General features: G+C 42.2%; 1 protein-coding gene across 3 annotated transcripts; it reads left to right on the top strand.

The window, feature by feature from the left end:
* Window positions 1–2,464: 2,464 nt before the first annotated feature.
* Window positions 2,465–12,016, top strand: ccnl1a (cyclin L1a). Of its 3 annotated transcripts, XM_076734556.1 has the most exons (10): window positions 2,465–2,777; window positions 3,009–3,083; window positions 3,868–3,977; window positions 6,021–6,141; window positions 6,344–6,408; window positions 8,962–9,061; window positions 9,198–9,302; window positions 9,522–9,775; window positions 9,926–10,024; window positions 10,180–12,016. In XM_076734556.1, the coding sequence occupies exons 1-10, from the start codon at window positions 2,538–2,540 to the stop codon at window positions 10,649–10,651; spliced, it is 1,641 nt and encodes a 546-aa protein (XP_076590671.1). In that variant the 5' UTR covers window positions 2,465–2,537; the 3' UTR covers window positions 10,652–12,016. The 3 variants fall into 3 exon arrangements, with proteins under 3 accessions (XP_076590671.1, XP_076590673.1, XP_076590672.1); XM_076734558.1 differs by lacking the exons at window positions 9,198–9,302; window positions 9,522–9,775; window positions 9,926–10,024; window positions 10,180–12,016 and adding an exon at window positions 6,916–6,929; XM_076734557.1 differs by lacking the exons at window positions 8,962–9,061; window positions 9,198–9,302; window positions 9,522–9,775; window positions 9,926–10,024; window positions 10,180–12,016 and adding an exon at window positions 6,916–7,189.
* The last annotated feature ends 436 nt before the right edge of the window (window positions 12,017–12,452 follow it).

Genomic DNA, 12,452 nt, shown 5'->3' with positions numbered 1-12,452 from the left:
TCCCTGGGGAATCTGTGCAAGTTGCTCGTAAACACACACACACGCCACTCCACTCCAGGGAGTGGTGTGTGTGTATAACTAAGCCCTTGTTCGTCACTGGGCGTCCCTGAACGCCTCTCTCCTGCGTCGTTATGGTTGTTCCGGAATTCTGCGTCCCGTGAGCCCTCCCACACCCTATAATTAGTGTCACCCGGGCAACCGGAGAAAGAATGCTCAGTATTCTTGTCGTCGTGGTAACTACGTAAGTGCGAGGGCTGGAGGTGCTGGTTGTAGGTGTTGGTTAATGACGGGGAAAAGGAGACCTCAGTCTGCCACCTCATGTGGTGCATTAGTAAAACTGAGGAGGCAAATCTCTCTGTGTGTGTGTGTGTGTGTGTGTGTGTGTGTGTGTGTGTGTGTGGATGTGGATATCTGTCTGACCCTGACAGGCCACATAGAGCCTCAGGCAGGTCATGAAAGTATGCCCTGATGCAATATTTGCGTTATTACAGGTAGACACTCACATGCAAATATATGCAACCTCAGGAAATAACCAGCCATGGAGGGCTGAAGTGTTAGTGGGACCCAGGACGATAATTTGCTCTTTGGCTCTTGCTGAACCCCCCGTTTCCTCTCTGCCTGAGTTGTGTATGTAGGTTTTAAAAACAGTATTTTATTTGGGAATATTAACCATGTGTAATGTAAACCAGTTTGGATGGAAAAGAAGAATTTGTTTCACAAATGTGAATTTGTCTTCATTTTTCACACTTGACTGTTAGATACCTCTAAAATCAGTCTTTGGTGGACTTATGCACTTATGCATGAATTGCAAGTACACACACCTTCATTTTAAGGGGTCTGAAGACAAAATTTTGGAATAAAAATTACATGAATTGAGATCTTTGACCTAGATTTTGACCTGGGGCCCTTCTACGAGATAGGGCCTCGAAAAGACATGACAATACAGGATCCACCACGGATGATATTTTACTTCAATGGTGCAAATTTGTAGTTAATCAGATTACCAAAAACCAAAGGACTTGTCGTGTGAAACTTGGGTTTGCCCATGCAGGACAGTTGCTGTCTTTGCCAACAAGCCAACAGAGACAGTAAGCCATCAAGTCGTGTTCATGCACGCTTACAGTACAGAACAACACACACTGCAGCAGCGTAGGCCCACACAAAGTCCTTTGTTTGAAGTAAAGGCAATGCAATCAAACGCGTCGTACTGCAGCATCAGATTGTTCGTGGGGATTTGGGACAAGGTCAGTTGTATGAGTCCTCAAAGAACAAACTCTATAACCCCAAAAAGCTCAGGCTTCCCTTAGTGCGCACAATTTTCTGCAACCTCAACCAATGTGTCTCTAGTTCACTCTGCTGTTTGGTTTTAGTTACTGCAAGGCTTCAGGCTATAAAATCCTGTGGGGTGAACAGTGACTGAACACAATGTTCCTTGCACTATGTCATATGGAGCTGCACCTTCTATGACACAATCAAGGCCATGAAGCTGCACCTTCTTCCTCACAGGCAATACCAGTGTCCTCATATTAAGATCTAACATATTTTGCCCCGCTCTTCTTACCAGTGGTTTCTGTATATTTAAACAGTTAAGTATAGAATTATTATAAGTGGACAGACACTGACTTCCTGTATATTGTGTGGAAATTAGGCAAACAAACACTGATTTGTTAATAAATTGCTGCTGTAACTTTTTTTTTTCTATTGGCGGATGGATATGTTCCGGAGGTAATGGTGAGACGTCCGGACTTTCCCGTAAAATACGTCACAGAAACCGTTGGTGGTGACTCGCTTCCTCCTGCTGCCTTCATGTGATGTCGTAAACTTAAAGACTACGACTATAGCTTGTGTTGTCAACGTGATATGACATTTAATGAACAAAATATGCGGCAGGTATACATAGATTATGAGATGTATCAAAACACATGTCGTAGCATTTTGTCTATAACTGCAGCATCAGAGGGTCTGTGACGTTTCCCTTTGAGATGGAAACGGTTGACTACGGACAACAGCTATTGTTTTACGGTTCATTTGATATAATTTGCAGTCTTAAATACTCTTGAAGTAGGCAATCGAGTTTTACGTAGCGTTATTTAAGGAAACGCGAGAAATAAGTACAAAAAATGGACAAATTATTGTATGTCACGGCAGTCGATGTTTTTTTTTTTTTTTTTTTTTTTAACTATTTATTTGTATTATACATAAATAACGTGGTTTATACTGTGTCCGATTCTACAGTTATAATCTGTAGACAGGTGAGACAACAGAACGATATTAAGACAGGGTAAATTAGTGACCAATTGATAAACTGCAGGAGTTTAAACACACGTTACGATCCGGTACAGCTGTTGAACACTGTCAAGAGATTCGTGTAGTTTTTGTTCACTTATTGCGAAACTATTTGCCGCGGATGTGCACAAACGTTTGTGTCGCAACAGGATGGTGACGTCACACAGTTTGTCAGTTACTTGGCCTGTTCCGCTGTCGTTCCGTCGAGTCTGGCTGATCTGTGGCAGTCTACCGCCGTTTTTTGGGTGAACATGGCCGCAGGTCCCCTCTCTGTATCTTCCAACGCATCCACAAACAACGATGGCATTCTTATTGGTGACAAAGTTTACTCGGAAGTGTACCTTACGATCGACAACTCGCTGATACCTGAGGAAAGGCTCTCTCCGACGCCGTCGATGCTCGACGGCCTCGACCTGAACACGGAGACCGACCTTCGTATCCTTGGATGTGAACTGATTCAGTCAGCGGGCATTCTTCTCCGGTTACCCCAGGTAAGCCTTCATGAACAGTGCTTATATCAGATAATAATGCTAGTGTGTGTTTATCGTCAGTAGTTTTTATGTAAACCACTACACGGCGTAGCTTGGTTGTTAGCAGTTTGCTAATGTTAGCTCATTGACGTTGGCGTGGTGGAGTTAAAATGGCGGCGGTTCATTGTACAAGGTTAGGCCAGCTTATAGAAGACAAAGTACAGACGTCATGCTCTGTGTTTTCCTCGACAGGTGGCAATGGCAACAGGGCAGGTGCTCTTTCATCGTTTTTTCTACTCCAAGTCATTCGTCAAACACAGTTTTGAGGTAAGTCCGGTCAAGTTTCAGCCTAATTGTCAGGCTGATGGTTACTCGTAAATGTTAGCATAGCATAACGCTGTGGTTACGTTCGTGGCAGCCATGTTGTCGATACGTTGTATCAGAGTTTTTGAACCGATGTTAGACAATAGAGTGGTCATACTGAAGCTCAGTACGAAACTCAAAGTTTAGAAACGGCTCTGAATCAAAACTACTGCTTTTCTTTACCGGAAGCCCTCAATTAATCTGTACATATTTGGAACATGCTGTCCTCACTTCAAACTTTTTTCACAGAGTCAATTGGTGGCTGTTTGATATGATTTGATACATCTCATAAGCATATCAGTACTATTTTCGTATCAAATGTTAATCCTATATAAATAGTCAGTATGGCTATATAGTCTTAATTTGACCACAAAGATAGTGAAATTACAAGTGCCGGTCTATAGTAAGAATATGGTTAAAATCCTTAATTACAGTTCATGTATGTGTATCATCATATACCAACTTCATGCAAAAATTGTGTATATATTTAGTATTTCTATAAAGCAGCCCTGCTCATGGGTTTCTAGCTTCCACAATGGCGTAACTCTTCCAGAAATATTGATAAGAGAGCAGCCACAAGTATGAACAGGAGACGTTTATGATAAGATCTCTCAACCGCTGACAAATTTGTCTTTGTACATGTTGTCACTTCGCCCATCCCCTGCTGGATGTGGGTACCGCATCTCTGGTTGTCTAAAGTTATTGAACTCTTCCTTCCAAACCTTTGCATCAATTATCTTCTCTCCAGATTGTTGCTATGGCTTGTATCAACTTGGCCTCCAAGATTGAAGAAGCGCCACGGCGAATACGAGATGTCATCAATGTTTTTCACCACCTGAGACAGATCAGAGGCAAAAAGTAAGCATCAGCATTGAATACAGTCGTCTGCTTTTCAAAGTAATAATGTTTTATTATGTGCAACATGTTGCATTGCATTTGTTTCTGTTTTTATTAAATATGATGTTGTATGTTGTATGATGTTGATCTGTTTTTCCTGTGAAAGTGCTCTTCTGTTTATCCATGTACTCTAAACCATTTTAAAACTTTTCAGTTTCCGCTTCATTGGTAGTCTCAGAAGTGTAATTGTCTACATATAACATCTAAGTTTGACATTGCACTAAAATTGATATCAACAAACTCTTTAAATTGGTCTACATTTTAAACACTGGAAGACAAGGCACACCTGCTTAATTTATGTGTGCCATTGTCTTCATAGAAATCTGTACATGTAAGTACTACAGGCCTTGGCATTAACTTGGCTTCTTTTTTCCCTTGCAACCAACTAACAGCGACCAGCTACATTTACCAAAGCCTGGGTGATGTGGAATGGTACGTAAGACGAAGCAGTCGGCATGACAACCATGATCCGAGGGGGTCTCTCTCCTCCCCCAGGGCCACCCCACCCCCTCCTGTGGGAGACGCCCGTGGTCTGAGCCACCGCGGCGCACTGGGATCGGGGATGACAGGTTGGCCGAAGGTCCTTGGCCCCCGGGGCGCCTTGAGGACTCCTGTGGTTCAATCTTAAGCTTTGGGTATCTGTCCGTCAATCTGCAGACCCTTGGGTAATGTAGTTTTCTTCTCTGACTGCTCCTCACCATGCATTTTGTTTGTGCTTCAAGAGCAAAACCCCATTCACATGGTATATCATATGGTATATCATATGTGTCCACCAATTAAAAGATATTCGCCAACTGTTACCCATGGCTTTTAAAGAAATATCACCTTGTTCGTTGAAGTTGGACTGATTAATTGGATACCTGTAGTCCGTGCGAGTTATGTTTTTGTTTATGGTCAGTACATGCACTGTAGCTTTAATAGTTTGGGGCAATATGTAGTTATATTTAATCAATATTAGATTAGTGTGTTGGTGATTGTGATGAACCCATAGCAAGTCTATTTTTTTTTATATAGATTTTTGCTGTTAAGTGTCATGTAGTAGACGTTACACTGATTGTGGGAGAATTTTTTTCCATGCATGTGGGTTTTAGCATGACAGTATTCCCATTTAAGTTTTTGTTAATTGAAACATCAGAAGATTAGATTTAGATCTCATATGTGATAGTCCTTGGTTCTGAAAAGGTCAGATGCTGAATTACTGCTCACAAGTGTTGGGAGTGTTATGGTGTCAGACTGTTTTTTTTTCGTGTTCTTCTTGGGATATAGATTACATGAATGGTATGTAATGTCAGAGGCTGATGGTTCATGATGGGGAGGCTGACCTTTGAACATGGATTTGTAGATCTGAATGCATGTAATGTAAGTTTTTGGATTTCAAACAATGATCTTTTCAATAACTCGATATGAAGTGTCCATTTGTTGATTTGTTTGTCTGCACCAGTAGCGTTATAAATAGTCAGATATGTTAACCAGCAGGTTTTTTGTGGGTTGGTACAGCACTGATTGCTCTGAAATGTAGTTGTTGGACAAATTCAACTGTTGAGTCTGGATGCCAGAATGTGTTATTCATGAAGTACACAGTGTTTTTTTTTTTTTTTTTTTTTTAAAACCATACTGACATATGCGGTACATTAGAATAGGATAGAATGATTGTGACAGCTTGTTTCAGTAGTTTGGCATTTTTGAGTTTACGGTTCAGGTTTGAAGACTGCATAATGTTTTGGCATGTTTAGGCCGTGATGTGGACAATGAGTTGATATTTCTGTTAAAGCTGTGTCATGGGGTGATTGAGGTCGAGGGCTGTCTGCAGATCCCATAAGCTTTCACTGGAACCACAGGAGTCCACAAACCCCAGCAAACTGTCCGGCATTCAAACAGTTAAACCTGTTGCTTTGAGTTGGTTGAAACGGAAAAGAGTGCAAGGAATCAAAAGGGCACTTTCTTTTTCACTTTCATTTCGAAAGAGGGAAACATTTTTTTTATTTTAATTCCTTTAAAAACTAGGACTCCAAGCTCATTGATACTTGATCAGAACTACATAAATACCAAAAACCAAGTCATCAAGGCGGAACGGCGGGTCCTGAAGGAGCTGGGCTTTTGTGTCCATGTCAAGCATCCACACAAGGTGAGTTAAAGCCACTCTTGTAAATGAAAATTGTAAAGCGCAGTGTAGTTTAGTTATTGTAGCTTTAAGTTTGTTCCCCTGAGCAGATGCAACCACACAGGAAGCAGCTTTGACAGACAATTCTCACTTCTCAGAACAGGCTTGAACAGTGACACACTTGGGACTGTTTCTGAGTTTATATGCAATCATTTTATTATTCCAGATTATTGTCATGTATCTTCAAGTCCTGGAATGTGAGAAGAACCAGACGCTGGTCCAGACGGCCTGGTAAGCTCCTTCCCAGTTCTCCACTGACCATCCCCCACAGCAGCAACCTGTCATGTCTGCAAGAAGTGCCACCAGACCTGGGCTAAAAATTAAGTTGAACGAGTTTCAAATGGTTGAATTACTTGAAGAGGACTTGATTTATCTGCTTGGGACACACCCGTGTGTGGAAACATCTGTCAGATAAGTGATATTCAAGTGCCCCTCATGTGTTAAAGCACAAATTTGAAAAGCATTCAACAACCATTTTGCCCAGGTCTGACTGCGACATTCCTTCACTCCATTTTAACCCGTTCCACTTTTGTTTTTGGTTTTGTTTTTTGTTTTTTGTTTTTTTGTTTTTGTTTTGTTTTTTCCCCCCGATGGAGAAATTTGTTTTATTGCCTAATCCTGTTGCGTGTCTCACTCTCTTGTCTGCCCTTACATGGCTTTGCTGTAAAGTCTTATTGATTTGCGGTGCCCAGGGAGCTTGGTTTAACTTTGTCCTTTCTCTCTACTCTTTGATTAAAGGGTAGTCCATGCTGGTAAGTCACATAAAGAACCTCTGAACTCTGCCTCCTCCAACCACATGACCTCAGGAAGCTCCCCCCATTGGCTGGCTGCCCCTCTCAAGACAGCCAATCCCAATGCCAAGATTCACTGAAGGGGGCGGGCGGGCCTTTCCCAACAGCCAACATCGTCTTGTTTTCTCTTGGGTGTCCAAAAGGATTTGTATTTTTTTGGTCTTGCTACAAAGGTTTTAACTGTAATACCTATTTTTGCCAAGTAGCTACAGACACATTTGTTTTTTCTAGTTTACTTGCATCTAGCAATGAAGTAAACTTAGAACAGAATAACCTTTTTGACCAGTTTACCTGCCTTTTTTTAAAAAAAATATATATTTCCAGTAGTGTACTGTCCTGTCCCCAACTGACATGGTGTCCAGACATGTGTCTGTCTTACAGGCTGATCCAGTTCTCAGGTTTTGCCTCGAAGGACCTGTCTCGCCCACGCAGCAGTCAGAATCCAACGGCCATGTGTTAACGTATAGTAGCATTAGCATAGCAGTTTCACAAAGACACGCCAAAGTGCAGGTCGGGTCATTTGTTGAAGGCAGGCTAGACTGGAAGTAATTGCAGCGTGGCAGGTTTTCAGCAGTTACTTGCGGTAAACTTCAGTGGAACAGCACATAATTTTCATAGGTGGAAATTGACACGCACACACATACACAGTGACTGCATATGGAGAAGTGTCACCACTTAAATGATGTTTCACTGCCTTTTGATTAGTATTTTTGGTTGTAGTTTCTTTTGGTAATAGTTTGAGTGGGATGCGTGTTAGTTTATTGGGGTTTTACCATCATGTTTCTGTAATCACACTTTTTTTTTTTGTCTCTCTGACTTCTATGTTTCTCAAGGACATAGATGCTCACACCACCCTGTACTTGCCTGATTCACGTCCTGGCCATATTGTCTTTCCTAATGCTCTCCCTGTGGCTAATCTACTTTACCCATTGCCCTGACATGTAATCTGTTTTGTAGCACAGAGATTTTGTTCAGCCAAGTAGTGACGCATGGATTGTCACTGAATGTCTTTCAGTGTCCTACAATGCCACATAGTGGAATGGAGTTGCAGACAGAAACAGTGGTCTTGTAGGTTAAAAAGTGGAAAGTCCTTGCTGTTATGCAGCTAAACTTTCCAGTATGAAAGCCACACCCCCCATGGTTTGGACACGAAACACACAAACTTATAAAATGCGAGAATATTAGACCAGTGTTGCATCATGAACATCAGTCTGCCACTGACTCCCCAAATGTAGCTGTTGTGTATGCCATCATACATGCTGTGACTCCCATTTCCTCAGACCCAACAATCTGAAAGTGGCAACTGCATTCTTGATGAATGTGTAACACCATGTGCCTGCATGTTGTCCCACCCCCTCCTCCCTTACACGGCATGTGTCATTGTCTCAATCATCATTTTTCTTAATGTAGTTACTCCTAGGTCACAGTGTGGTAAGGTGGTCTCGGCGGGTCTTCTGTTGATCCTTTCCCATTTGTGTCTTCATGCTTTACTTGTGACATACAGCACTCCCATGGATGCCCCAGAGAGAAATGGACAAAGTTAAACTTGACAGATGTAAATGCGTATCGCAGCACTGCCTAACAGAAATTCTTCATCGCTGTCAGGGCTTATGATTAGTTTAAAATGTGGTCAGCGCCTCTAATGGTTAGATCTGTAAAAGGTAAACCTTTCTCCAGTATATCAGTGACCAGTTACAGTGTTGCTGACATCACCAACCAGAGATTTCTCAGTTGTGAAGATTTCTTAGTTGCAAGAATTAGCATGGTTTCATCAGGAATGAAACACAAATCTTAATCAGAAAGTAGAATAAGGTAAAGCCCTGATCAGCGGTTAGCACCTTGTAAACAAATGTTCCACACCATTGACCTACAGTGTTAGCTTGTGGTCAAAACTGTGAAATGACTTAAAGTGTGGGTGTGGGTGTGGGTGAGCGGTGGCTTTACGTAGAGAAGATGCTATGTTTTTGTTTCTCTGATCTTTTTGCTTTTATAGGAACTACATGAATGATAGCCTGAGGACAAATGTGTTTGTGAGGTTCCAAGCTGAGACGATAGCGTGTGCCTGCATATTCCTTGCTGCCCGTGCTCTGCAGGTAAGAGGAAATGTTGACCTAAAATACCCCTCTCACCTTCCCACAAATGCTTATTTTCATACCAAATGTTGTCACACCAGATCTCATCTATAGCTGCACCGTTTAGCATCTTCAGATGGTGTAATCTTTGTTACAGATACCTCTGCCATCCAGACCTCATTGGTACCTGCTGTTTGGAGCCAGTGAAGATGAAATCAAAGAGATCTGCATCACCACCCTTAGACTGTACACCAGGAAGAAGGTAGGGTTTTGTTTCTGTTTTTGAGTAGCACAATGTCTGTTTGACGTTGGTGCATCATGTGCCAATGGCTGTTCTACCCATTGCAAATATGCCACTTTACATTAGTCTAAAGTCTACTAAAATGTAAACTACACAGGCGAAGACTCCTGCTCCTTATGCCGCATAGCCAGCACTGAGTGTTGTCTGTGTTAATGTAATGTAATTTTTTTTGTTACTCAGCCTAACTATGACCAGCTGGAGAAGGAGGTGGAACGAAGGAAGGTGTTCTTGGCAGAGGCTAAGCTGAAGGCCAAAGGTCTGAATCCTGATGGTACCCCCGCCCTGTCCACACTAGGCGGCTTCTCTCCTGCTTCCAAGCCCTGTTCCCCAAATGTGGTCAAGGTGGAAGAGAAATCCCCGAACCCCCAGACCCTCAAACCAGCTAAGAAGGAGCCAGACAACCGGACTCAGGTCAACAAGAGTCCACACAATGGGTAAGAAACACACACACACAGTGTTATACTTTTAGGATTTTTCTATGATTGACACATTTAGTCATCTAACAGTTTACATGTGTGTCTTTTTATTTTCACAAAAATAATACATTTTTAAAAAATAAAAATTTTACTGTTTTTTTTCTCTAGTTTAAGGAAAGACGTGAAGATCGGGAGGAACAGCAGGAGTGGAAGTCGATCTCGTTCAAGAACACGTTCCCGGTCTAGGTCCCGCTCACCTCGCAGACAGTAAGACCACTTTAAGTATTTAAAGACATTCTTGGTTGACTGGTCTGAGTATTAACTTGTATGGTCTTGTATGAACTTTTGATTTGTGTTCAGGGGATCGTTTTGTGTAATTAGCAGGATATATTCCTCATCTCCTCCCTCTCCTATTTCCACAGTTACAACAGCAGACGCAGTTGCTCAGGGACCTACAGTTCTCGGTCACGTTCTCGCTCTCACAGTCGCAGTCCATCGCCTCGGCGACATCAGCCCTCACCCCTCCTGCCCCACCTCAAGTCCAAGACCAGCCACCATGGCAACAGTGACTCCAAGTCAAGCGGACGCCACAGCAACAGCGGTGGATCTGGTCACAAGAGGAAGCGCTCGCGTTCTCGTTCCCGGTCCCGCACTCCAGTCAAAGTAGACAGGGACCGGGACAGAGAGAGGGAGCGCGAGAGAGACAGAGATCGCAGCTCCTATGACCTCTCCTCAAAGAAACACAAACACGAGCGAGGAGGTGGTCATCGGGGGGATAGGAGGGAGAGGGAGAGATCTCGGTCCTATGACAGGGACAGGGAGAGGGAGCGTAGCCACAAGAGCAAACACCACAGCAGCAGCGGACACTCAGGGCATAGCCGTCACCGGCGCTGAGACACACAGACACACACACACCAACAGACTAGCTCTAGGACTGATAGTCACTCAAGTATTCTCTGTATACTCAATTGGGCATGTTCTCTGAATGCTGTTACACAGTTCACTGTTAGCTGGAGTCATGTCAGCAGACACGTTATTTAAAAGGTTAAAACTATAGTTTTCTGATTGGGAGTAAACCAAATATCTGCAGCCTGTCAGATGACACTGCTGACACGTCTTCAGAATTGCTGACCAAGATTTTAAGGGCAGCATTCAGCAGCAGTCAAAGACAAATGATTGAGAGAACGTGCCGATTTTGATTTTTGGGTATATTGCCAGCCTAATACCAACATAGGTGGGTTTCTGGGTTTCTCAGATGCTTCCTGAAACTGAACATTGGAACAGTATAATTTACAGGAATAGTGATTGTCTTCAACCTTTAGTTTTTCTCTTTTTTCTTTTTTTTTTGCCCTTAACCAAATACCATGTTTTTGTTAAGAAAATGTTCTCTATGGAAAAATAAAGCCTTGACATTGTAGGCATTTATGCAAACACAGTTGATTTTTGCCTGAGTCCTACACGTAGCTTCTGCATGCTCAGTGTCTTGGTGAGAGTATTCATTGCTTTGACTGTCATGTACACAACAGCACACCTGGAGCTGGTAATTGGCAGAGGTGCTTGACGTTGTGTTATTGTAGATTAAATGTGTACATCTGAGGAACCCAGGCTGCTGCTGCAGCAACTACCGGCATGCAGTGGACTGTGTAGGCGTAATAGCCATTTTTTCACATGGTCAGACATGATTAGTGGTTGAGGGAAGGCACCAATGCAGTGTGACATCAGTCCCAGATGTGTCGTTATCGCCCACACCTATAGGTTTTTCTTTCTTTTCCCACAGTATCTCCCACATCACTACCATCCCTCTAACCTACCGCTGTGTTCTTGGTTTTACATGTAAAGTTACGGACTTTTCGGAAAAGAAACTTATTTACAGTGTAAAGATGGATTGATATCTGCTGACAATATGCGAACGCTTTGATTTATAAAAGCGAACTGCTCAGTGGAAGGATTGATTAAATGTAAAATAAAAACGATCATTCAGGAAAGATCAATATGTTTGCACATTTAGAGACTGGCAGGTGAGTGGGTTTTTTTTTTTCTTTGTTTTTGACAGATGTATGTTGCTAAAGCTGTGTTTTGTACAGTTTGAAGAAAGAAAACTGGCTATAGACGTATGTTTTTCTTTTTTTTTTTTTTACAGCAGGGGATGCAGACTAGATTTCAGAACATTTTAGGGTTGTCAGTTCATTACACTGGTTTTTAGTCTGCACGTGTTAATGTCTGATTTTTATTCCGTAATAAATGAGTTATGCCACTGAACTGTTTGGTCTGAACTGCTTGTTGTGCCTGCTTGTTGAAACTATATGAATCCTTTTGAACAACATAACATACTTGGTGTAGTGAGTGAACCAAAAAATATTAGCCATATTTGTATTCTTGCATTTAACTCACAAGAACACGGAATATGTCCACTAAATAGGGCCGTGCATGACCTAAAACCCTCATCTAGAGATCCTTGTTCTTGTAATTCAAGGCAGAGATGATGTACATGATTTCAGTCAAGTCTTCCACAGACATAAAGCTGAATATTGCAGAGTAAAATCAGAATCACTGTAAGTGCATGTAGTGACCACCAGGGGGCGCTGTTGGCCTTACCAATACAAGTACGCCTGCCCACAGACCATACTATTGGATTGGATTATTCCATAAAACAATATCTTCACTAGGTTTAATAAGAAAGTTAATTTTAGCAGCA

This window comes from Chaetodon auriga, chromosome 7 (assembly GCF_051107435.1).
Source record: "Chaetodon auriga isolate fChaAug3 chromosome 7, fChaAug3.hap1, whole genome shotgun sequence".
Lineage (NCBI taxonomy): Eukaryota > Metazoa > Chordata > Actinopteri > Chaetodontiformes > Chaetodontidae > Chaetodon > Chaetodon auriga.
This window is presented reverse-complemented; position numbering and strand designations above follow the sequence as displayed.